This window comes from Daphnia magna, unplaced genomic scaffold, assembly GCF_020631705.1.
Source record: "Daphnia magna isolate NIES unplaced genomic scaffold, ASM2063170v1.1 Dm_contigs441, whole genome shotgun sequence".
NCBI lineage: Eukaryota > Metazoa > Arthropoda > Branchiopoda > Diplostraca > Daphniidae > Daphnia > Daphnia magna.
In genome coordinates this window covers 17,216-44,261 of record NW_025533326.1, presented here as the reverse complement: position 1 = coordinate 44,261, position 27,046 = coordinate 17,216, and the positions used below count along the sequence as shown (strand labels likewise).

Here is a 27,046-nt window from a genome sequence, read left to right as displayed (position 1 = left end):
TCTTCAAAAAATCAACATTACAAGACGCCAAAAATGTACTTATGCGCAATGATTGGAAACTGCGGTTGTTAACTTTTAAGAAGGTAAAAATGCATACTAATTGTATATTATATATATTATATCAATCCAGCTGTTATGCATTCACATTGGTATGCTCTTCATTTCTTATAGGGTTTTTTTCCAGATATACGTCACGCTCGATGTCATATTCACGCGTGGAGAAATATTAAGAAGAAATTGAAAAGTATTGGAATCACTGCGAAGCCAGAAGCAGCCAAGTACTGCGAGCAATTTTATGAACTTTTGGATCAAGAAAATTACAAACAATACTGTGCAAGTCTTGATATTTTGCAACGCCATGTTTGGAAGAAGGTATGTCGTCAACTCCGTCAAAATGAAAAGTTAACATCATACTTCTATTTTTAGGATTTTTCGCTGTATTTTGAAATACATATACACCCAGACATGAATAATATGGGAGTGTGGGCGCTTACAAACTACGGCGTAAACCATCTCCTTCAGACCAACCGACAAGAATCTTTCAACTCTCTATTGAAAAGGAGATTTGTTAAGCATCGAGGGTATGGAGAGGAAGAAGTCATAGAAGGTTATTCCAAAATTGTTCGGCTTCTATTGCTTCGATGCAAAAAGGCAAAACATTCCACTGGAGAAAATTGGCTTTTGCGTGAGCATTTAAGAAAGGATTACTCCATAGAAGACGACAATAGTGAGTTGTTGGATCTGGATACCGAATTGTTAGAGACAAAAAAAGATCTAATCGAGGTAGCAAGTAGAATGTTATTTATGAAATACAGTGTACTTTGTTTAACTTTATTGTCATCTTTAGGGGATTAGCGCTCCCATAGGCCCGTCCAAGAAATACGTTCCTAGTTCCATCGTCCTTAGTAGAGCAAAGTTGATTGTACTAGAAAACCGGATTTCCTTGGCTCCGTTACAAAAATGTTTTTCGGTGACCACACACGGTGGACAGAAACATGCGGTTACTTTGTTTTCTGGTAAAAATGGAGAACCGCACCAAACTTGCACCTGTGCATCCACCGTCACTTGTTGTCATATAATGGCTGCCACGATGTCAATCGGGTATGTTCCGAGAGCATCAAACAAAAGAGAAAATGGAACCACGATGAGAAAGAATGAGAAGTATTCTCGGTCTGGAGTTAAAGGGAAACAAGCATCCGGCAAAACTAAGAATAAGCAGACCAATGGCTACAGGCAATTTCAGAGGAAAAACAAAAAGGTAGTAATGTTGAATATGAAATGTGTGAAATAACAATACTACATAATGTTAATTATATTCATTAGGGGAAACACACATTGAAGATGATATCTTTTCATGCAACCCTTTGACAGAAGAGGCAGAAATAGATCGGATAGAAAATCTGAACAATTAAAGAAGCATGAAAAACATGAAAACAATAAAAAAGAGTAGGAAAGCGAAAACGATGACTACAGTGCGTTACATCCTCTTTCTGTAAAAAGCAATTAACACAAATCTTTTTTGCTTTAAAAGAAGATGAACGATGCTTCCCACGCCAAAATTGCTTCTGACGAAATGAAAAAGAATTTCTCAGACTGGTACGAATCTTCAGATATGGATTCCGATACAAGCTTTGGACCTGAAAAAGATGCAAGCAGGGAGGAAGAAAGGGAAGCAGCACGCGCTAAATGGAATTATGATCAAATATTACGATTTGAACATTTATTTCCGAATTTACATCAAGCAGAAAACAAAGAAACTGACGTTTTAAAAGAAAAAGTAAAATTTTTGTATTCAGTTGTTATGAAATTGTTAATTTTTTCTAAACGTGTCTGACAACACCTACTATTCCGATGATGATATCAAGTTTCAACTTAAGTCGCCTGAAATACCTGTGGGGACCGTTATTGGTAAATGAAAAACTTTTGTTATTGTTTATTACTATAATATACATAGTTATAATATATTTAGTACAGTATATATATTATATATATGTGTATTCTTATATATAGTATCTATGGTATACACATCTAATATATGTATCTGTATATAAATGTATAGTATGTATAATATATGTAAAATATATAATAATATATATTTTTTCCGCTTCATTTAAAGAGGTAACAAAGGTCATCAGACAACGCCCAGGATCTCGATGTGCCACTGTAACAGAACCTGTTTCCAGTAGTTTTCCGAGTTCATCCACTAAAGGCCCATGCTCCAATTCACCAAGACACACAGGTTCACGTTCTCGGAAACGATTTCGTTCACGTTCACGAACTTTTTTACGTGGTTCTTCGAGCTCTTGTTCACGATCCATCTCTCGCTCACGTACACGATCCTGCTCCCGTTCACATTCTCGCTCTTGTTCCGGCTCACGTTCAAGATCTAATGAACGCTCTGTTTCAACCGCAAGTTTGACGATTGAAATGTGTCCAAAATATGACAGCGACATAGAACTTTAAGTTGCGAGAGCCGAATCACGATTTGACCAACCTGTGACTGGCGACCAAAGAAATGGGGAACTATTGGACCGAGATGAGGTCGAAGAAATTGGACGGCCAAACTGGTGGCTTCCAAAAAAGTTGTCAACGCAGCAATGGAGCTAATCCACAAGGATTTTCCATCAATTGGAGGCCTATTTAATTGCCAATGGGGGACAACAATTGAATACAATCAAGCCAACTCCTCCAAATGGATTTAAATTGTCCACAATGCCAAGGGTAACTACGTTGTCGCAGCAAAAGGGTACACATCCAACAACCTCGTGTTACTGTACGACAGCAACTGGAACGGAATCAACGATCCTGATCAATATGTCGTATATTGTGTAGTCAAGATCGAAAAGACTACTGAGAAAATTCTCAAAATTGGCTCTAATGGATTGTGAAAAACAAAAAGAGGGAAGAAGCTGTGGCCTCTACGCGATAGCATTTGCAACAGCGCTGGCGTATTCCTTAAATCCGTCAGAGTTGAGATTTGACGTGAAGAAGCTTCGTCCTCATCTTATGGGCTGTTTATTGAGGGAAAAATTGTCCCTTTTCCAACCATCGGAAACAGGACTCGGTCGACTTGGAGACCAAAAAAAAAGTTTTCAAAAGCTGTTTATTGTATTTGCAGAATGCCTGATTTTGGTGATCGTAGGCAGCTCCTATCCAAATATCGAGTGATTGCGCAATGCACAGCCTGCAAAAACTACTATCACCAGGAATGTGCAGAAATTCAACAAACGGCCATTAATTCAATTAAATTTCCGTGGTTTTGTAAGTCTTGCTAAATGTAAAACTGTTGAAGTTAAAATTAATCAATACAGAAATAAATTTTTTTAAACATAAAATATCAACCTTGTGATTTATTGCGTTCGAGAACATTCCTTTATTTGTGCGAGAACACACAAAATGCGCGCAGAATGAAGGGAAAATATATACATTAATTATAATATACATAGGTGCCAAAAGGATCCGAACACTTCAGACCATTTTAGCATGAGTTCAAATGACGGAGCGCGCTAAGCGCGATTGAGAAAAAGAGGTTTAAAAAATCCATTTAAGTCAATGAAAATAATTTTGTGACCTTATAATAGATCAAGGTATCTAAGCAATTTTATTTTTATTTTTATGACTTATAGCCGCTAGCCGGCATATCAGTGCATCCGAACGCGAGTTTTTCCACCGTGCTTCCTTATGGCACTACGTGTCTTCTTTATTATTTTTTAAATTATACCAAATATAATACTATCAAAGACTAACTAGGCTTTTTATGTGTAAAAATACGTAATCTACTCATTCCGGCTTCTGGTTATGCTAAAACTTAAATCTCTTTTTGGTAATTAATTTTTCCGTGGCAGGCTTTGTGTCATTTTCTGATTTTTTCCTGTCAGAAAAATAGTTATACATGCGGCAACTAGGGGCGCGGGTATGCGCCATTCTTTGTGAGATTTCGCGTATTTAGAGACAAAGGCTCCCTAAATTTGAATGATTTTCAAGTAGAAAAACAACGCGCCCCTAGTTGCCACATGTATAACTATTTTTCTGCCGGAAAAAAAATCAGAAAATATCGGGTATGGGAGAGGGTCGAGGGGTGAGAAAGGAACCCAAGTTACAACCAAGTTACCCGACGGCATAGCCGCGGGTAGGGACAACGAATGCAGCACATATCAGGGGTGATCCAATATTTCAAAATGATCCTTTTTTCCATATAACAACTATACTTTTTACAAATTAAAAATCAGAAAGATAAAGACTAGTTCTTTATCTTTCTGATAAAAAAAAATTAACCTCGTTTGAGCAATCTTAGTATTTAAAAAAAATTCACGCGCGAGACACCGTTAGGCTTATCTCGCGTGGGTTAAAACGCCTTTTTTGGACCGAGGTGATCCAATACCTGGCGTGGGAACTGTATAGAAAATATTTTGTGGATCGTTTAATATATATAAAATGTAAATATATAAATATCTAGATTTACTGTTTCATTTTTTCCTTTTTTCCTAGAAAGAGATTTCCCCTTTTTTATTGGTTGGTGTTCGTCAGTCTCTTGCCTACCATACGTTCCTATTAATCTATACTATAAAAATCTATACTATAAAAATTTAAGGAAAAATGTGGGAGGAGTTTTGGGTCTTTTGCAATGCGCGCATCCTGTGATTGGCTGTAAGTTGCCGCCGGCTACTGGCTAAGGTAAATGGCGGGATGATTGGAAGACTAGATGCGTAAAAGGTGGACAAAATCGGACGAGAGGACGGGTGGACGAGACAGCATGCGAGCCGACGGACAGGGGCCATAAATAGGTTGACGGCCAACTAAAACGGACCTTTTGATGGGCAGTAAGTGGGTTGACGGGCAGAGACTGTGAGGAGGATGGTAAACAGAGGCAACGATATGGTCGACGGGCCCCCTACAGTGGTTATTTTTGCTGATCGATTGTTGATCGACGGGCAAAGAGGGGGTTGACGGGCAGAGGAGGGAGTCGACGGGCAAAGACTGTTAGGGTTTAGATAGCCAGAGGCAATATATCAGTTGACGGGCAACTTCATTGGGCATTTTTGTGGGCAGTGAGTGGGATGACGGGCAGAGACTGTGAGTGATTCGACGGGAAAATACAGCGGAAATTTTGGCCGGCAGTGATTGGGTCGACGGGCAGAGACTGTGAGTGAGTCGACGGGCAGAGACTGTGATTGAGTCGACGGGCAGAGACTGTGAGTGAGTCGACGGGCAGGTACAGAGATTGGGTTGACGGGCACAGACTATGAAGGGGCGGACGGGCAAGGCAACGATAGGGTCGACGGGCAACTATAGCGGGCGTTTTGGCGGACAAAGAGTGCGTCGACGGGCAGAAAGGATGTTGACGGCCAGAGGCTGTGAGTGATGTGACGGGCAAAGGCAGCAAGTAGATCGACGGGCAGAAGCAAAGAGTGGATTGACGGGCAACTACAGTGGGCAATTTGGCGGGCAGTAAGGGGGTCGACGGGCAGATACTCAGAAGGGAGAAATGAACAGAGGCAACAAAAGGATTGACGGGTCACTATACTGGGTGTTTTTGCGGATCCATTGTTGGTTGACGGGCCGAAAGGAGCTTGACGGCCAGAGACTGTTAAGGAGCTGACGGGCAACTACAGCGGGTTTTTTGTGGGCAGCGAGTGGGTTGACGAGCAGAAACTGTGATTGAGAGGGCGGGTGGGGGCAAGGACAGGGCAGACGGTCCACTACAGCGGGCGTTTTAGTGGACAGAGATTGGGCCGATGTTCAGAGACTGTGAGGGATTAGACGGGCAGATACAGGTAGCAATTTGACGGGCTGAGACTGTGAGGGTTTAAACGGGCAGGGCCACCGATTGGGACGACGGGCACCTACAGCGGTCGTTTTGGCAGGCAAAATAGGTTGACGTTCAGATTATGAGGGAGAGGACGGGCAACTAGGCGGACATCTTGGCGGGTAGAGACAGTGAACGGGTCGGCGGGCAAAAAATGGGAACGCAGAAAGCTTTAAGAGTAGACGGGCAAAAATGTAACGTTAACTGTTTGGCAGAATTAAATGGCGAAAAAAGCGTTAAAAATACGCTAGCGCCACCTATCTCCCGGCCCTGGACGGGCCCGAAGTTACTAGTAAAATACATACAAATGAGTAAACGTACATAAAATACTTACATTTTGTCCTTCCTCTGACAGAACAACGGTTCTAGTTCTAAGTTTTCTCTCCATAATTCACAATATTTAGAAATGGTACCACGTGCGTTTTAATTCAAATATAATAATTAAGTAAAAATATCACATCAAAGAGCTTTTAAAAATTAGGGCCATTGGGAAGAAATTCGAGCAGGAACATCTTGGGTATATAGTGGTGCCTCTGGTGGTGAATTTTGGGTTTCCGACACGATTTAGGGGAAATCGTGTATTTGACACGATTGTAAACCCCTCCTTTATGGGGCGGAGTCGAGCAAATACACGGTTAGAGTACACGCTTTAGGGTGATGCGATACACGGTGATGCGTACACGATTTAGGGTGGCCCGAAAACAGATACCTTGCTTGTAGGCCAAAAAGACATGTTTTGTAATTCTTATGAAGATGACGCATTTATCTCATTTGAAGATCCTGATATAAACATCAATTGGAAGAGGGTGGCTAAGCATACGAAAGGTAATATTCCCACGGGAGAAATTAAAGTGAGACTTCTTCTAAGCAACGGTATTTTTAAAATTTCATTATACGACCATAAACGTTTTCCTGCAAAACCTGTTCCTTTTTCAGACAGCAAGGAATACTTGGAAAGTATTTCTCAATTGTTTAACACCAAGAAAATGACCCTGGATGCCATTGTTAAGTTGCATCCGGAAAATGATTACCAGAGAATATCAACAAATAAAAGGGAAGAAAGTTTGTACGCAGCCAATGCAAACCCTGACATTGCTGAAAATCCTGGAGAAAGAAACTATGACAAAGAGGTAAAAGATGACGCTGACGAAGACAACAAGAAAATTGCAAGTAAACCGGTTACGAAAGACCAAAACCAAAAGCTACTCCCAATCAACCAACGCAGCACTGTGCGAAAGCGACAGGCACCATGTAGACTTAGCCTTGAAGTATCTCAAGCCAATGATTATGAGGATTTGATAACGAGCAAAAAGGCCAAGACAACTAGTAAAGAAAATAAAGAAAATATGAGTGTAGCCCGCAAGACAGCTTTTGATCGTATACTGTCTTTCTAATTACCGGTTTCTCAATGCGGTCTTCAGTGTTCTCCAAGTTTTTAAGTGTGTCTTGTGTCGCTCATCACTTCGAATTCCCCACTCATCGTCTCATAATTTTGATTTTTCTGGAGTTTAACTTTTGTAACATATATTGCTCTGAGAGTGGTAAGTCTGATTAACGGTCTCTTCCATGCGGTTTCATTTAGTCTTCAACGTTTTAAAGCGCATCTAGTGTTGCTCATCCTCCCTCAGTTTGGATTTTCTCGAGTGTTGATTTTTTAAATATTTCTCTTATCTTCAAGCTCTGTGTTAAATTTATTAGATCTTAGTTCTATTTTTTTTTAAGCAACTTAGCCTCCTCACTGCAAATTAACCTTCAAAATACTTTGTCCTTTCCTATAGTTGGGTTTGTGGTTTTATTCGGTAGTGTTCTTAGCGTCAGACAGTGCGTATTAAAAATTAGCGTTGTGTTTCTGTTTTAGCTGCTGCTTTTATTAATTATCTTTATGTTCGTTCCCTTGTAGGTTCTTTTCTCTCTTTTTGGAGAATATGGCGTCTAACTGTGCCAGTTGTACGCCATGCAACATTGATGTTTCCGAACTAACAGCGACAGATTTGGAATCGTTTCTGCTCTCCATCAGCTTTGATCCAAGCATTGCTGCAAAACTGAAAGGTACGGTATAATTTTTTTTTCACTTTGGCAATTAATAATTAAGATTTTTTTTCTGAAATGGCACCTTCTTCCTCTGTGTCCAATATCGAGGGTTTTTTTTGTTTTATATGTATTGCTAAGAAATTCCCTCGCACTTTTATCGAAGGGGAATTCAAAAACTTAACTTCGCATCTTCGAACGATACACGCTCTACATACTTGTAGCAGCGCTAGTGGAACTCCACTTGTATGCGCTCAGAATGGATGCGAAGAGATTTTTAATTCATTTTCTAATTTTAGAAACCATTTAATGCGGTGTAGTGGAAGTCGTCGACGAAGTGTTAATACTGTCTTTGCTGAAAATTTCGCTTTTCCAAATCCCGCCGTAGATTCTCGTCCAGTAGATGGCGCCGCAATCAATGATGATTGTATTGAAATGTTAAATGAACCTTATCTCGAAAACGATTGGGCATACGGAGAACTTGAAAGAAATTTAGCGTCGTTTTTGTTAAATCTAAGATCTCAGCATTTAGTTTGTAACACCGCGTTAGATTTCATTGCTAACAATTTTGGGGCCATTTTCGAAAAATACGATAATCGTCAAAATAATACGTCCATTACGTCGCTTCTTAAAAATTTTAATACGAAAAAAAAAGATCAAGTTTTTTCAAAAGTAATTTTGATTTTGTTGAGCCAAGAACTCTATTTATTTCAACAGAAAGTAACAACCCTGTTCGAATTGACTCCAGTGGAAACTCATTTCCCCAAACAAAAAATAAAACTTTCCAGTACATACCCCTACGGGATACTTTAAGTACAATGTTCTCTAAAAAAGAATTCCGAGAGAGATATTTTAAGGAAAGTGCCAGTGATGATGGTTTCATTAGAAGTCATCGGGACACAAATAATTTTAAAAAAAGTTCTTTTTTTAAAGCCTTCCCTTCTGCGATTCGATTCCAATTATTTTTTGATGAAACAGAAGTGACCAATCCGCTTGGGAGTAAAACTAAAAAACATGATTTGGGGATGTTCTGTTTTAGAATTGAAAATTTGGCTCCACTTGAAAATTCACGGTTTGGAAACATTCATCCCTTTGCGGTTTTTTATAGTAAACATTTGAAAAATACCGAATTTAGATTTATCATTGATGAATTGTTTAAAGAAATGGATATTCTTGAATCGAACGAGGAGATCTTGTTAGATATTGCTGAAATCCCAGGATTTCGGATCAATGGTACAATTTCCTCGGTTTGCGGCGACACAAAGGGGATTCACGAATTGTTTGGCTTTTCGTCACCATCTGCCACAAAATTCTGCCGACTTTGCCTCTTAAGCAGGGATTAAATAAAGAGTAATTCCAATCCGCGTGCATTGGAAATGCGAACAAAAGATAATTATGATGTGTCTGCAAGAGAGGCAAAGTTGACAAATGGCCAATCCACTCCCCTTACCGGAATTAAATTTAATTGCCACATGAACAAAAGCTTTTTTTTCCACGTTGCTAATAATTTAATTCTTGACTGTATGCATGATTTTTTGGAAGGCATAGTTCCCTTTATGATTATGCTTGTTTTTCGACAATTTTCAATAGATGGGAAGTACTGTTTCCTAGCCGGGGAACTTAATAAGCGTTTGATACGCTTTAGTTATAGCTATTATGATTTAAAAAACAAGCCTTCGCCAAAATTCAGTGATTTTTTAATTCGAAAGAGGGGAAATTATAGCACAAAGCAACGTGCTTCCCAAAATTGGTGTTTGATTCGAATGATTCCGTTGATCATCGGAGATTTAATAGAAGTTGCTGATCCTTACTTTGAACTTATTTTAATGTTAAATAGGATAATGGATATCGTTTTTGCCCCAAGTATTGCCTTGGAACATACTTTCATACTTGAAGACTTGAATAATCAAATTTTTTTGTTTTAACAAGTTGTTCCCAGATATCAACCCAATTAATAAATTCCATCATTTAATTCATTACCCATCCATCATTAGGGAAAATGGCCTACCGGTTCGATATTGGTGCATGTGTTACGAAGCATACCACAACATATGCAAACGAGTTGCTCATAACAATTGTAATTTTGTTAACATTGCCAAAAGTGTTGCCTTTCATCTGCAGACCGTATCTTGTGCCGCGATTTTGAACAATGAAATTTTTCATTCCGACAATTTTTTTTTAGGTCCCATCGATAATAGCCTACGGGCAATAAATGTTTTTCAAAATTTAAATTATGATACGTTTCGTAACGATTTTAAAGTTCCTAAATGGGTCAAATTCAAGGGAAGGAAATATCGTACAGGATCCGTCATTTTGATTAAGCCTAGTTTTAAAACCAACAGCGGCTACCCTGAATTTGGACTTGTGAGTAAAATGGCCGTTAAGGACAAAGCATTATATTTTTCTGTAACATCATGCAGAACAGTATGTTTCAACGATCATTTTCACTCATTTCAAGTTAAAACATTATCACTCCCTGAGAGCCTTGTCTTAATAAAATTTGAAACGTTACCGGATTGTGAGCCATTATGGATCCTCCAGAATTATAAAGAAGGCGATGCAACGTGTTTTGTTTCACCGAGACATTGGGTTTAAAAAAGTATCGTATCATTTCAATTGCCTCCGCCCCTAAATTTTCGCACTCCTATCTTAAATCGTCAATCTTTCTTCTTGTCTTTTTGGGGTTTTTTCCTATCGAAAACTCTATTTTTTAATTATCGTTTATATAATTTTTTTTTTGTCAGGAGAAGACATTGATGGAGAATGCCTTCTGTCCTTGACTGAAAAACAAATAGATGGGTTGAATTTGTCTATCAGCCATAGCATCAAATTGCAAAAACTGGTAAAGAATCTGGTGGTTGAAAGTGCATCTGCTTTCTTGAGGAAAAGTGTCAAACATTCTGGATTATGTGCAAACGACAGCGTAATGGATTTTGAAGAAAGAAACGATGATCTGATTAGCGCAATTGAAAAACTTACTGAAGTAGCGGCAGATCCTCTGAGCAACTCTGAAGTATCCATATGTTCATATAACATTTACTAATTTTCCTAACATTTACTAAAAGAATCTATTTGTTAATTGGTTTCATTTTTTTTCAGGAAAAGTTTCCAGTCATTTCGATCTTGAAGGAGTCATCTGATGGAAGACAAATAGTAAAATCATTTATGGATCGTAACGAAGCGTATTTGGAAATAGAAGAAAAAAAAACTTTAGTCCGAATACTGGTGAGCCATATGTGCATGCTGTCTGGAAAAGAAGATTTTTATCCACCGAGCAGCCTAAAAGAAAAACTTGCAAAGGCAATCGTTACAGCTTTTCCATGTTTGGCCGTCCCCTGTCACGAGGGCTCTAGCTTTACCAACTATACCCACTATTACAATCCAAAACTGACCAACGGATTCATCGATACCCGCTTGAAGACTATGCGGACAAAGTCTGAGGTCTCAAGGGAAAAAAAAACTAAATATAAATTGTAGTGGGCCGGCTGAAAAGCCAAAGTCAAATCGCAGACCTGACGACGAGCTTACTGCTGATAGAGAAGATCCTACTTTCAATGAAGATGAAGACAAATTCAAGGTTATTACATTTGCGTACTATTATAAAGATAGCTTAATCTATATGATTCTTCTTTTTACGTAGATTGAGTGGATGAAAATACATTTATCTGAACAGGGTTCGAACGAAGCCACAATTAAAGAACATATGGCCTCAACATATAACTACAGACAGCATCAAATTTCTCAAGGACAATAGACTACTACCCAGATACTTCTGGAGTATCCTCGCTTCAGAGATTGCCATAATTTAGTAATAGCTATATAGACATTTACGAAAATTTTTTATCTCTTTCTAATAACACCATGAACTTTTAGATTTTTCGCGATTTTCTCCTGGCCTTTCCGAAAGCGGGACACTTTGAAGAAACTTTTGTTTGGGGGTACGGACCATTGATAAAGAAAAGTGCAGGAAGATCAAACACTCCAATTCCAGACACAGATGACGGTAATTTTCATTTTCTTATGTTTTACTTCCACGCACTTCAGTGGATAGAATAATTTATTAATTCACATAATTTGTTTCAGAATGCCTACAACTTTTAGTTTTGTTACTGCGGCTGATTCCGTCTCTGAAAAAAATACGTGTTGTTAGCCAGAAATCAATTATTGAACGAGTTGTTTACTTCATAAAGGTACAGATAACAATAGTTCTTATAGTTTCAGTTTTACCCTACATTTTGTTTTTATAAAACAAGCCAACGACGACATTTTGTCAATCATTGAAGAGAAGCCGCACCTCAAGGAGTCACCCTTTTTGTGCTGCGTAGGATCGCTTAAGAATCCGGTTTGTTTCAACATTGTTTGTGAAGGAGAAGTCATCTCAAGCGGAACAAGTTCCATCACAGCTTTCAAAAACCTTTATGCGTCGTTCCACATGTTTCGCATTAAATACCCTCAACTTCTCAGCACATTTTATTATTTTTTTGACAGCTACGTATTTAATGTCCACTCTGGTAAAGTGCGCCCCTCTGTTGCTGATTTTTTCATGCAGCTAAATTCATAGCAGCCAAAAGTTGTTCTCCTAATTTGCTCAATATTAAGAAATGACCTTTGTTCGTTTCCCTATGTCATGTTTAACAATTAAATCTAGCAATGTTAATCGTTTTGTCAAACTGTTTCTCGCTGTTTGTACCCGTTTATCCTACCTTACATGTTTCCCAAATCAACAAGGAAATTTTAGTCGTGATATGCCCAAATACAGTAAGCAATGTGCTAATTTCAAACCAAACCTATTTCGCGCGTATTTGTAAAATAAATTTAAGAAGGAAAAGAGTAGGACGAAAAGTAGAGAAATGGTAGAAGAAAAGGTAGAAGTAAAGAAGGCAAATGGTAGCCGGAATTCAATGGTAGTCCACCCTACCAACGCGATATTTTCGAATGGTAGACCAATTGGTAAGGGATCTACTATGCTCTACTTTTTGTCGACTTCACAGAAATCGACGGTTTTTCTAGCAAATGGTAGTTCTTCCTACCATTTGGTAGCATGTTTCATTTCGCTACCAAATGGTAGCCAAAAGTAGGGAAAAAGTAGAATTCAAAAACTGAGAGTGTGCGGAGAGTGCGAAACGATACTGTCTAGCGCGTAGAAGTAAACCAACCAAGCTAGGGATAGATTGTGGACCACGCAATAGAAGATCGTTATAACACAAACCTCGGAAGCTTGCTGCGGCGTTGAATACCACTCTGATTTTGCCTGGTATATTATGGTTCATGACGTAAAAGTGTGGTAGGTAGCAGACCTTGCCTGGGGTTTCTTTAATATCTGATTTGCTCACTTGAACGGCGGTGCCTGACGATGTTAGCTTTTTTTGTTTCGGTATTTGATTGCAATTTCGCATATATACGGCTCCATGAGGCGGTGTTCAATACTGAAGAAATGTGTGAGCTCTTGATTCCTATTGTTTGGGATTACAGGGATATTGCGGCGAAGTGGAAGCTCAATCTAATTGCCGAAACCGATGAAGGATATTGAACACTGCAGTATTTATCATCTGTCGACCTTCATCCTATTGAGATTTGTTTTACTTAAACTTGGGCAATTTACCGATCGTTTCGAGGGATTGGAATTGGTCTATTACACTAGAAAGCGATGGCGTTTAATACGTGGATTGGAGGTTGACGCTTTCTTGTTGCGTGGTCTGATTCCGAAACTGAGAGGGATATTTCCGGCTACCGCCCAGACAAAACGCGTTTGATGTGCTGCTGCCTTCACCCAGAATGGATCCGATTGTTTGGGTCATCTGATGATTCGTTGAAAATCCATGCCGATTAACAAATCAACTTGATCTGAGTCAATGGCAGGCAGTTCCAAATTGGCAAAATGCGACCAACGATTCCCGTACGCGACGGTTAGCTAGATAAAAGATGGGCGCAAGCTTCGTACGTAAGGCTCCCAAAGGAGTGAAAGCTTCCACGAGACAAGCTAGATTTGCTCCGATCCAAAGTAAGATTTTTCAGCTAGCATCAGACTTGGGTTATTCAAGCTAAGTTAGCCAGCGCCGCGCGAGCTTGTATCTGTCAACTTGAAAACAGAAATTCCTGGAACTAGATTCGTACCAGAGTTTCCCGCGTCGCAATCGCGGCTCCTTCCAATCATCCATTTGGCTTACACAATATTTGAGAATTTTAAACTACTAATCAGCAGTAGTCTATCCTATACAAAACATATCTTATCTTCACAATAAAACATTCCACATAAATATCTTACTTTTTACTTTTTATTGTTATAACTTATAAGCTATAATTAATGTTAATATCAAAGAGCTTTCTTCTGTTATTTTTAAAAATTGCAAAAACTTGTTTTATTTAAATAAATTATTTTTTTTCTAATTACGGATCGTTAAGACAAGTAATATTTTAACAGATGATTGATTTCCTAAAAAACTAGCTTAAGAAATATAACCTAACTTTTCATAATAAATAATTCTAACTGAAATCCGCTCATTATTTAATAATATTATTATACTATAACTAACAGCCCACAAAATCCAAGCTAATCCCTTCATTTGCCAAGCTTGACACCTAGCTGTAAGCTATATTATAGCGTGGGGGAAGCTTGTATAAAGTAAGAGTTTTGTTAGCTAACCAAACTCAAGTTACCCTGTAAACGATAAGCTTGACAACTGCAAGCAAGCGCGGGTGCAGCTTGAAAAGGCAAGAGCTTTGTTAGGTTTCCTAACTCAAGCATACCGTTACATACGGCAAGCTTGATATCGGTAGGCTAGCGTGGGGGAAGCTTTGGTGAAGCTAACAGTTTGGGTACGCCAAAACCCAAAGCTTGACGTTTCGTACGGGGTGTTCGATTTCGGGAAAATAATTTTTCGATAGCTTAAGTTAATCTTCGGTACAACAAATACGCTTTGTGGTCTCTTTCTTGTGGGCACCGTCTATCGAGATCAGCGTAAACCTCACCTTTTTGGATTCCATCAGCAACGAGCTACTGAAGGATCCAGATTGAATATGTTATCGAAGGCCCATTGATGAAGTTGATCTGTTAACGTGCGCGTGATCGGCGTCGCTTTCCTACCTCGGTAGAGGACTGTGAACGTCGTGTAACATAGACTGTTGGCTTCTATTACTACTTTAACTATCGCTAGCAGAATGGAGCGAATACTAGTTCGAGGCGCACGCACCATAAGAACGTTGGAATGGTTACCTTGGTCAGCTTGCGAAATTGGAAATTAGCAACATTGCGCAGAGTGACGTTCCGACTGACGTAAACATTACGAAATGTTCGTGACTGACACTTGAGACGGCATCATGAACTGCGACTGTATTGTTGAATAGCCCGTTAAAGTTGTTAACGACGGAAGTCATTAGAATTGATTAAAATTTTTGTTGCTGTGTGTCTGTGTGTGTGTGTGTATGCAATCGTGCCATCTCCGGAAGGACGACAAGTCTGTACTTGTCTGACCTTGGCTGAACTAACTCGCTTTTTTTTTGCTAATTGCTTAACCTCCCTTACATTTCCGTCACCTCACTCACCTCTTTTAGAGCTCTAAGGACTAATTTGGCAGTGGCACACTTCTTTTGTTTTATTGCCCTCGTGAACTTCCTCCCTTAGTCAAAGATGGAGGGTGAAGAAGCAGCGAGGGCAGTCTTGCTCGTTATCCTGGTGGTGGACAGTCGCAACCTGTCGCTCCCCAGGTAAAAAAAGTACTAGATTGCACTACAATAAAATGATAATGTAGCCAAGTAAACTATCATTTTACTGTAGTGAACGCAGTAAAATAAAAGTAACACTAAGTGGGCGTATTTTTTTCTTTGTTTCAATATCAGTATTAGTAACACACACTACTGTTTCACTAGTGACCACTACACTTTTACTTGGACACACTTTGTTTTCAGTAGTGTTCACTGTATATTTACTGACACAAACTGCTGTTTTACTATAGTAGGCACTAGTAATTGCTGTTTTACTAGATTGGGCATTAATGCCACTATATTCTTACTGAGACTCACATTGTTTTTACTGATTGCCACTCTACTTCTACTTTATATATTTTTATGCATGTATTTTTCGTGGATACGCTTGTAATAACTTTAACTTTAAATACCAGATTCACTTAATAAAACATAATAATAAGCCGAAACATGCAATTAACAGGTATATTTTGTTACAACAAATCCATTAATCTTTTTCAAACCTAATATCGTTTCTCACACAATGCATTTCGTTGTCACAAAGAAGAAGAAAATATTTCGAAACCACGTCCTGTGGCGTTAATGCTTTTTTAGGGAATGATAGCCATTAGAATTTATTTTTGTTACTACAGAGCCCAAATCGATCAAAGTGTGTTCGTCGAGTATAGAAACATGTCTCTTAAAAGGAATGTTTTCCCCAATAAAGAAATAGTAACTTTGAAGACAATTAGAGGGGTTGGAGACCCAGCAAGAACGTTCTTCAGTTGCACAAGTGCAGTCAAGAAAAATTTTGAAAATTTTGATAATACTGTAAGTATTTCCGTCAACACAATGAATAACTGAGTTGTTACGTTTGAAACGGGAGGAATAGGACATACAAGAAAAGATTTTACCATTGGCCGCAAGCATTTCGTAACTTAAACATGCAATGCAAAACATTTGTTTTCCTAGTCTGTTTTGAATTGAAGTAACGTCTTCCGGCTGTAACAAAATTTAAAGACTTTTACCCAGCCCTCGCAATGTATGGTTTCCTGACACGGAAACATCTAATCTATAATAAATTTCTTTGAAGAAGTCTTCCGCAAATGGAATATGAAGTTTAGCGTCGTCACGAGCTTTTGCCTTCTTCAAAACGGAGGAAAATATTTGTTTTCCTATCTGAGTAGACCCATGGCAAGCTTACTTAAGTGTTCCGCCTATATCTTCGTATATAAATGCCGAATAAGCCCACGGGCACCCCCAATAAGTCACAGAATCTACAACGTGTTGTAATAGGTGAACGTTATAACTAACTTGATCTTTACCGTACAATAACTCAACTCAACTTGTGAAACAAATTTAAAGAATAGTTTACGAAATACTTAAATTTCTTTGCGAGATACATTTTTCTACAGTAGCTTGTGCATTCCATTAACCAGAATAAGCCAATGTTTATAATACTTGAGAGGCAACAAGTGTTTTAGTACAATTGGACTGTAAAATAAAAGCCAAACTCGAAACTCACTCGCTCATCATTAGGCTAAAAACCATAAGCTGAATTCCCTTGCTAATTTAATTACTTGATTGATCTAAAAATAGTCTTCACTAAAAAAGAAAAGGACTACATGCTTAATATCTTTTCAAGATTTTCTGACCCTGGTGTTCGTAAATTTTTTATCAACAGAGATATCAAATTGCCCTCGCTAGCTATTCGCCCCAAGCCAGGTAATATGTAGTCAAATGTATACATTTTGTTGTTAATATATGTTTAATCCATACATATGTAATATAAATGTTATTGATTCAATATGATATGTGAACTGAGCTTTTTTATAGAAACAGTTTCAATTCAGAGATGCTTCATATGTATCTAATGTACATTTTTTATCCTTAAAACAGGTTCCCAATTCATGATACAATGGGAAGGGGAAAAATATGCACAAGATTGGCGAATGGACGGATATAATTGGCGTCAACAAAGAGGAGAGGTGGACTACGTCCTGGATAAAAAATAATTTTACGATGAAGGTTAACAAGAATTTGAACAGACAGATCGAGAAAAGGTACAAGTGCACTTTTCGCATTTAACTTTTAAATTGCGTATCAACTGTGGGGAATTGGCGAAATCATTTTCCACCGAATTCACCAAAAAAGCATACATGCACAGTGACTATCCAAATCAAGTTTTGGTAGTGTACAAAGGTAATTTTTCTGTCGTAAACCCTACATATGCCCCCGGAAATGCAAAACGGGAAGAGAAGACCCAAAAGCCTTTCTTTCGCACAGCAAAATCAGTGTTGGAGACAGCGAAAGAAAGAGAAGGTGATCAGCCTACTGAAGTGTATTTAGACATGTTAAAATTTTTTGGAGATAATATGAAAAAACAAGCAGTCCAGGCCCCAAGAGACATCAAACAGATTGAATATGCGCAACGAAACACGAGAGAATAAAAAAACATGAGCCATGACGCGCAATACAATGCATACGAGGTCGGCATGAATTGTTTCCGGATGTGAATATTGTGTGCATGCATTGCGGTAAGTAGTTTATTTAACATTTATTTGTATGTGTGATTTTTTAAACAATATATTACTATAATATATATACAATATATTTAATTTAAATTATATATAATATATAATATATATATAATACATATACCCATAGTATATATATTATTTACAATGTGTATGAAATAATAAGTGTATATAGTATGTATGCAATATACTATGTATTAATTTTAAATTAACAACTTAAGTATATATACATTATATATATTTATACTATATATATATTATATATATGTTAATAAGTAAATATACGTATACATACGTTTCAGTTGTAAGATAACAGTTAATACAACGTAAAGCCTGCATCACAATTTATAAAAATTGTTATTCATTCTATATGCGTAATTCCTATTTGGTATTATTCGTGGAAATGGCCCATGAATTCGAACTTCTACTTGATCGGAACGATTTGCTAGCAATCATCATGGAGTATGACACCACATTTGATATGGGGAATTTTTTCGTGAGTAGTCTTTCATTTTGACACACGGAATTTAAAGATTTACCCGACAACCCTATGCCAACAATGGGTTTGGCGTGTTTGAAACATACCAGGAAGATTCAGTCATGTCACGAATACTTCTTCAATGTCATAAAAGAAGAAATCCCAACATTACAAGACGCCAAAAATGTACTTATGTGCAATGATTAGGAAACTGCGATTGTTAACGCTTTTAAGAAGGTAAAAATGCATACTAATTGTATATTATATATATTATATCAATCCAGCTGTTATGCATTCACATTGGTATGCTCTTCATTTCTTATAGGTTTTTCCAGATATACGTCACGCTCGATGTCATATTCACGCGTGGAGAAATATTAAGAAGAAATTGAAAAGTATTGGAATCACTGCGAAGCCAGAAACAGCCAAGTACTGCGAGCAATTTTATGAACTTTTGGATCAAGAAAATTACAAACAATACTGCGCAAGTCTTGATATTTTGCAACGCCATGTTTGGAAGAAGGTATGTCGTCAACTCCGTCAAAATGAAAAGTTAACATCATACTTCTATTTTTAGGATTTTTCGCTGTATTTTGAAATACATATACACCCAGACATGAATAATATGGGAGTGTGGGCGCTTACAAACTACGGCGTAAACCATCTCCTTCAGACCAACCGACAAGAATCTTTCAACTCTCTATTGAAAAGGAGATTTGTTAAGCATCGAGGGTATGGAGAGGAAGAAGTCATAGAAGGTTATTCCAAAATTGTTCGGCTTCTATTGCTTCGATGCAAAAAGGCAAAACATTCCACTGGAGAAAATTGGCTTTTGCGTGAGCATTTAAGAAAGGATTACTCCATAGAAGACGACAATAGTGAGTTGTTGGATCTGGATACCGAATTGTTAGAGACAAAAAAGATCTAATCGAGGTAGCAAGTAGAATGTTATTTATGAAATACAGTGTACTTTGTTTAACTTTATTGTCATCTTTAGGGGATTAGCGCTCCCATAGGCCCGTCCAAGAAATACGTTCCTAGTTCCATCGTCCTTAGTAGAGCAAAGTTGATTGTACTAGAAAACCGGATTTCCTTGGCTCCGTTACAAAAATGTTTTTCGGTGACCACACACGGTGGACAGAAACATGCGGTTACTTTGTTTTCTGGTAAAAATGGAGAACCGCAACAAACTTGCACCTGTGCATCCACCGTCACTTGTTGTCATATAATGGCTGCCACGATGTCAATCGGGTATGTTCCGAGAGCATCAAACAAAAGAGAAAATGGAACCACGATGAGAAAGAATGAGAAGTATTCTCGGTCTGGAGTTAAAGGGAAACAAGCATCCGGCAAAACTAAGAATAAGCAGACCAATGGCTACAGGCAATTTCAGAGGAAAAACAAAAAGGTAGTAATGTTGAATATGAAATGTGTGAAATAACAATACTACATAATGTTAATTATATTCATTAGGGGGAAACACACATTGAAGATGATATCTTTTCATGCAACCCTTTGACAGAAGAGGCAGAAATAGATCGGATAGAAAATCTGAACAATTAAAGAAGCATGAAAAACATGAAAACAATAAAAAAAGAGTAGGAAAGCGAAAACGATGACTACAGTGCGTTACATCCTCTTTCTGTAAAAAGCAATTAACACAAATCTTTTTTGCTTTAAAAGAAGATGAACGATGCTTCCCACGCCAAAATTGCTTCTGACGAAATGAAAAAGAATTTCTCAGACTGGTACGAATCTTCAGATATGGATTCCGATACAAGCTTTGGACCTGAAAAAGATGCAAGCAGGGAGGAAGAAAGGGAAGCAGCACGCGCTAAATGGAATTATGATCAAATATTACGATTTGAACATTTATTTCCGAATTTACATCAAGCAGAAAACAAAGAAACTGACGTTTTAAAAGAAAAAGTAAAATTTTTGTATTCAGTTGTTATGAAATTGTTAATTTTTTCTAAACGTGTCTGACAACACCTACTATTCCGATGATGATATCAAGTTTCAACTTAAGTCGCCTGAAATACCTGTGGGGACCGTTATTGGTAAATCAAAAACTTTTGTTATTTTTTATTACTATAATATACATAGGTATAATATATTTAGTACAGTATATATATTATATATATGGGTATTCTTATATATAGTATCTATGGAACACATATTGTATAAAGTATAAACATAAATATATGTATCTGTATATAAATGTATAGTATGTATAATATATGTAAAATATATAATAATATATATTTTTTCCGCTTCATTTAAAGAGGTAACAAAAGTCATCAGACAACGCCCAGGATCTCGATGTGCCACTGTAACAGAACCTGTTTCCAGTAGTTTTCCGAGTTCATCCACTAAAGACCCATGCTCCAATTCACCAAGACACACAGGTTCACGTTCTCGGAAACGATTTCGTTCACGTTCACGAACTTTTTTACGTGGTTCTTCGAGCTCTTGTTCACGATCCATCTCTCGCTCACGTACACGATCCTGCTCCCGTTCACATTCTCGCTCTTGTTCCGGCTCACGTTCACGATCTAATGAACGCTCTGCTTCAACCGCAAGTTTGACGATTGAAATGTGTCCAAAATATGACAGCGACATAGAACTTTAAGTTGCGAGAGCCGAATCACGATTTGACCAACCTGTGACTGGCGACCAAAGAAATGGGGAACTATTGGACCGAGATGAGGTCGAAGAAATTGGACGGCCAAACTGGTGGCTTCCAAAAAAAGTTGTCAACGCAGCAATGGAGCTAATCCACAAGGATTTTCCATCAATTGGAGGCCTATTTAATTGCCAATGGGGGACAACAATTGAATACAATCAAGCCAACTCCTCCAAATGGATTTAAATTGTCCACAATGCCAAGGGTGACTACGTTGTCGCAGCAAAAGGGTACACATCCAACAACCTCGTGTTACTGTACGACAGCAACTGGAACGGAATCAACGATCCTGATCAATATGTCGTATATTGTGTAGTCAAGATCGAAAAGACTACTGAGAAAATTCTCAAAATTGGCTCTAATGGATTGTGAAAAACAAAAAGAGGGAAGAAGCTGTGGCCTCTACGCGATAGCATTTGCAACAGCGCTGGCGTATTCCTTAAATCCGTCAGAGTTGAGATTTGACGTGAAGAAGCTTCGTCCTCATCTTATGGACTGTTTATCCGAGGGAAAAATTGTCCCTTTTCCAACCATCGGAAACAGGACTTGGTCGACTTGGAGACCAAAAAAAAAGTTTTCAAAAGCTGTTTATTGTATTTGCAGAATGCCTGATTTTGGTGATCGTAGGCAACTCCCACCCAAATATCGAGTGATGGCGCAATGCACAGCCTGCAAAAACTACTATCACCAGGAATGTGCAGAAATTCAACAAACGGCCATTAATTCAATTAAATTTCCGTGGTTTTGTAAGTCTTGCAAAATGTAAAACTGTTGAAGTTAAAATTAATCAATACAGAAATAAATTTTTTTAAACATAAAATATCAACCTTGTGATTTATTGCGTTCGAGAACATTCCTTTATTTGTGCGAGAACACACAAAATGCGCGCAGAATGAAGGGAAAATATATACATCAATTATAATATACATGGGTTAAAAAGGATCCGAACACTTCAGACCATTTTAGCATGAGTTCAAATGACGGAGTGCGCTTAGCGCGATTGAGAAAAAGAGGTTTAAAAAATCCATTTAAGTCAATGAAAATAATTTTGTGACCTAATAATAGATCAAGGTATCTAAGCAATTTTATTTTTATTTTTATCACTTATAGCCGCTAGCCGGCATATCAGTGCACAAGTATCCGAACGCGAGTTTTTCCACCGTGCTTCCTTATGGCACTACGTGTCTTCTTTATTATTTTTTAAATTATACCAAATATAATACTATCAAAGACTAACTAGGCTTTTTATGTGTAAAAATACGTAATCTACTCATTCCGGCCTCTTCTTATGCTAAAACTTAAATCTCTTTTTGGTAATTAATTTTTCCGTGGCAGGCTATGTGTCATTTTCTGATTTTTTCCTGTCAGAAAAATAGTTATACATGCGGCAACTAGGGGCGCGGGTATGCGCCATTCTTTGTGAGATTTCGCGTATTTAGAGACAAAGGCTCCCTAAATTTGAATGATTTTCAAGTAGAAAAACAACGCGCCCCTAGTTGCCACATGTATAACTATTTTTCTGCCGGAAAAAAAATCAGAAAATATCGGGTATGGGAGAGGGTCGAGGGGTGAGAAAGGAACCCAAGTTACAACCAAGTTACCCGACGGCATAGCCGCGGGTAGGGACAACGAATGCAGCACATATCAGGGGTGATCCAATATTTCAAAATGATCCTTTTTCCCATATAACAACTATACTTTTTACAAATTAAAAATCAGAAAGATAAAGACTAGTTCTTTATCTTTCTGGTAAAAAAAAAATTAACCTCGTTTGAGCAATCTTAGTATTTAAAAAAAATTCACGCGCGAGACACCGTTAGGCTTATCTCGCGCGGGTTAAAACGCCTTTTTTGGACCGAGGTGATCCAATACCTGGCGTGGGAACTGTATAGAAAATATTTTGTGGATCGTTTAATATATATAAAATGTAAATATATAAATATCTAGATTTACTGTTTCATTTTTTCCTTTTTTCCTAGAAAGAGATTTCCCCTTTTTTGATTGATTGGTGTTCGTCAGTCTCTTGCCTACCATACGTTCCTATTAATCTATACTCTATAACAATTTAAGGAAAAATGTGGGAGGAGTTTTGGGTCTTTTGCAATGCGCGCATCCTGTTATTGGCTGTAAGTTGCCGCCGGCTACTGGCTAAGGTAAATGGCGGGATGAGGCTTTTGGAAGACTAGATGCGTAAAAGGTGGACGAAATCGGACGAGAGGACGGGTGGACGAGACAGCATGCGAGCCGACGGACAGGGGCCATAAATAGGTTGACGGCCAACTAAAACGGACCTTTTGGTGGGCAGTAAGTGGGTTGACGGGCAGAGACTGTGAGGAGGATGGTAAACAGAGGCAACGATATGGTCGACGGGCCCCCTACAGTGGTTATTTTTGCTGATCGATTGTTGATCGACGGGCAAAGAGGGGGTTGACGGGCAGAGGAGGGAGTCGACGGGCAAAGACTGTTAGGGTTTAGATAGCCAGAGGCAATATATCAGTTGACGGGCAACTTCATTGGGCATTTTTGTGGGCAGTGAGTGGGATGACGGGCAGAGACTGTGAGTGATTCGACGGGAAAATACAGCGGAAATTTTGGCCGGCAGTGATTGGGTCGACGGGCAGAGACTGTGAGTGAGTCGACGGGCAGAGACTGTGATTGAGTCGACGGGCAGAGACTGTGAGTGAGTCGACGGGCAGGTACAGAGATTGGGTTGACGGGCACAGACTATGAAGGGGCGGACGGGCAAGGCAACGATAGGGTCGACGGGCAACTATAGCGGGCGTTTTGGCGGACAAAGAGTGCGTCGACGGGCAGAAAGGGTGTTGATGGACAGAGGCTGTGAGTGATGTGACGGGCAAAGGCAGCAAGTAGATCGACGGGCAGAAGCAAAGAGTGGATTGACGGGCAACTACAGTGGGCAATTTGGCGGGCAGTAAGGGGGTCGACGGGCAGATACTCAGAAGGGAGAAATGAACAGAGGCAACAAAAGGATTGACGGGTCACTATACTGGGTGTTTTTGCGGATCCATTGTTGGTTGACGGGCAGAAAGGAGATTGACGGCCAGAGACTGTTAAGGAGCCGACGGGCAACTACAGCGGGTTTTTTGTGGGCAGCGAGTGGGTTGACGAGCAGAAACTGTGATTGAGAGGGTGGGTGGGGGCAAGGACAGGGCAGACGGTCCACTACAGCGGGCGTTTTAGTGGACAGAGATTGGGCCGATGTTCAGAGACTGTGAGGGATTAGACGGGCAGATACAGGTAGCGATTTGACGGGCTGAGACTGTGAGGGTTTAAACGGGCAGGGCCACCGATTGGGACGACGGGCACCTACAGCGGTCGTTTTGGCAGGCAAAATAGGTTGACGTGCAGATTATGAGGGAGAAGACGGGCAACTAGGCGGACATCTTGGCGGGTAGAGACAGTGAACGGGTCGGCGGGCAAAAAATGGGAACGCAGAAAGCTTTAAGAGTAGACGGGCAAAAATTTAACGTTAACAGTTTGGCAGAAAGCGTTAAAAGCAAAAAAAGCGTTAAAAATACGCTAGCGCCACCTATCTCCCGGCCCTGGACGGGCCCAAAGTTACTAGTAAAATACATACAAATGAGTAAACGTACATAAAATACTTATATTTTGTCCTTCCTCTGACAGAACAACGGTTCTAGTTCTAAGTTTTCTCTCCATAATTCACAATATTTTGAAATGGTACCACGTGCGTTTTAATTCAAATATAATAATTAAAAAAAAATATCACATCAAAGAGCTTTTAAAAATTAGGGCCATTGGGAAGAAATTCGAGCAGGAACATCTTGGGTATATAGTGGTGCCTCTGGTGGTGAATTTTGGGTTTCCGACACGATTTAGGGGAAATCGTGTATTTGACACGATTGTAAACCCCTCCTTTATGGGGCGGAGTCGAGCAAATACACGGTTAGAGTACACGCTTTAGGGTGATGCGATACACGGTGATGCGTACACAATTTAGGGTGGCCCGAAAACAGATACCTGATATAAACATCAATTGGAAGAGGGTGGCTAAGCATACGAAAGGTAATATTCCCACGGGAGAAATTAAAGTGAGACTTCTTCTAAGCAACGGTATTTTTAAAATTTCATTATACGGCCATAAACGTTTTCCTGCAAAACCTGTTCCTTTTTCAGACAGCAAGGAATAATTGGAAAGTATTTTTCAATTGTTTAACACCAAGAAAATGACCCTGGATGCCATTGTTAAGTTGCATCCGGAAAATGATTACCAGAGAATATCAACAAATAAAAGGGAAGAAAGTTTGTACGCAGCCAATGCAAACCCTGACATTGCTGAAAATCCTGGAGAAAGAAACTATGACAAAGAGGTAAAAGATGACGCTGACGAAGACAACAAGAAAATTGCAAGTAAACCGGTTACGAAAGACCAAAACCAAAAGCTACTCCCAATCAACCAACGCAGCACTGTGTGAAAGCGACAGGCACCATGTAGACTTAGCCTTGAAGTATCTCAAACCAATGATTATGAGGATTTGATAACGAGCAAAAAGGCCAAGACAACTAGTAAAGAAAATAAAGAAAATATGAGTGTAGCCCGCAAGACAGCTTTTGATCGTATACTGTCACAGGTAATTGATTTACATTCCTAATTGTTTAAATTTATTTGTAAATATGCCATTTACTACAGGAAAAATTGGATGATTCTTTTGATGATGCAACGTGGGAAAATGACCTCACATCAGCTGAGCATACTTCAGTACAAGTGAAAGACATACTGGCTGACAACTGTAACTCAACCATGGCAAAAATATTGGTAATCACATTATTTTTCTTGAAGGAAATTTATTAAAGATACTAAAATACTTACACTATACTTAGGTTGAATGCACCAAAAACCCTTTTGGCCGACAAAGCTGTGTTACATTGGGGCACACAGGCAACAATTCAAAAAGAGCTGGTTATGAAAGCAATTGCTTTCAAGAAAAAGATGAAATTATCGAAGAACTGAAAATGGAAATAAAATTTCAAAAAGGTATGAACATGTTAAACACTATTATGCGGAAGACGTTCACTATATAGAAAACTTTACAGATATCAACAAATCCTTGTCAATGCAGACAACTGTTTTAACTGACGTGAGGAAGTTGTTGTTAAACTTCAATAGCCAACAACTAACTTCACTTAGTACGTCGAACGGCGATAATTTTTCAAAATCATTAAACAAGCCAATCACACCAGGCAGTTCAACGGCCTACCCGACATTTGGTTTGGAAAACTGGTAAAAGGCTAGAAATGTCCCTTGCAAATTACACTGACAGTGCTCCGTTGACGTCAACCGTGATCGAAGATGAAGATGATGGTCCTACATACGATCACGTAAGTTACTTATTAACATGTTATGCACTGTTATTGATAACAATTTCAAATGTTGTTATTTTTTGCAGAACACTTTTCCGATACCTGACATTGTACTGCGTAGGATAGTGAAAGGCCCAGACACTCAATTTGTATCACATTTAATGGACAAATTATATTCTGACCAATACCTAGCGATGCACAAAATGAGTGATCTGAGAGAAGGCTCTGTAGAAAGCAAAAGGATTGCCATGAAAAATTGTGAGCTTCAACATATCATTGGTGAGTGGCAGTTATTTATATATTCTCGCACTTAAAAGAAATCCTTCATTTGTACCTTTTTCAATGTAATGTTATTTTCCTACAGATAGAGTTCTCGATTGTGAATTGGTGAGCGTGGTTGGATCCTTGGTGAATGAAAAATGATAAAAAATGCTATCTCTCGGAAATTCAATAATTCTCGTGCTAGGTAGCCGATATATTTTTTGTTT

The 27,046-nt window shown here is 38.7% G+C and overlaps 2 protein-coding genes, 1 long non-coding RNA gene and 2 pseudogenes across 3 annotated transcripts; all 5 read left to right on the top strand.

Moving 5' to 3' along the window:
- Positions 1-171: 171 nt before the first annotated feature.
- LOC123468847 lies at positions 172-1,412 on the top strand (the record flags this gene model as incomplete). The annotated part of the gene is made up of 4 exons (XM_045168030.1): positions 172-372; positions 427-783; positions 848-1,280; positions 1,324-1,412. Coding segments are annotated over 4 exons (1,080 nt in total), but the record flags the coding sequence as incomplete, so codon positions are not given.
- A 33-nt stretch (positions 1,413-1,445) lies between these two features.
- On the top strand, positions 1,446-2,576 carry LOC123468846. Its single transcript, XM_045168028.1, has 4 exons — positions 1,446-1,472; positions 1,532-1,777; positions 1,866-1,908; positions 2,117-2,576. The coding sequence occupies exons 1-4, from the start codon at positions 1,464-1,466 to the stop codon at positions 2,461-2,463; spliced, it is 645 nt and encodes a 214-aa protein (XP_045023963.1). The 5' UTR covers positions 1,446-1,463; the 3' UTR covers positions 2,464-2,576.
- A 136-nt stretch (positions 2,577-2,712) lies between these two features.
- LOC116934164 lies at positions 2,713-26,530 on the top strand (annotated as a pseudogene).
- LOC123466412 lies at positions 11,479-12,620 on the top strand. Its single transcript, XR_006642410.1, has 4 exons — positions 11,479-11,642; positions 11,708-11,837; positions 11,918-12,024; positions 12,088-12,620. It is a non-coding gene; the product is annotated as an uncharacterized LOC123466412 (long non-coding RNA).
- On the top strand, positions 18,418-19,702 carry LOC116932910 (annotated as a pseudogene).
- Positions 26,531-27,046: the final 516 nt, after the last annotated feature.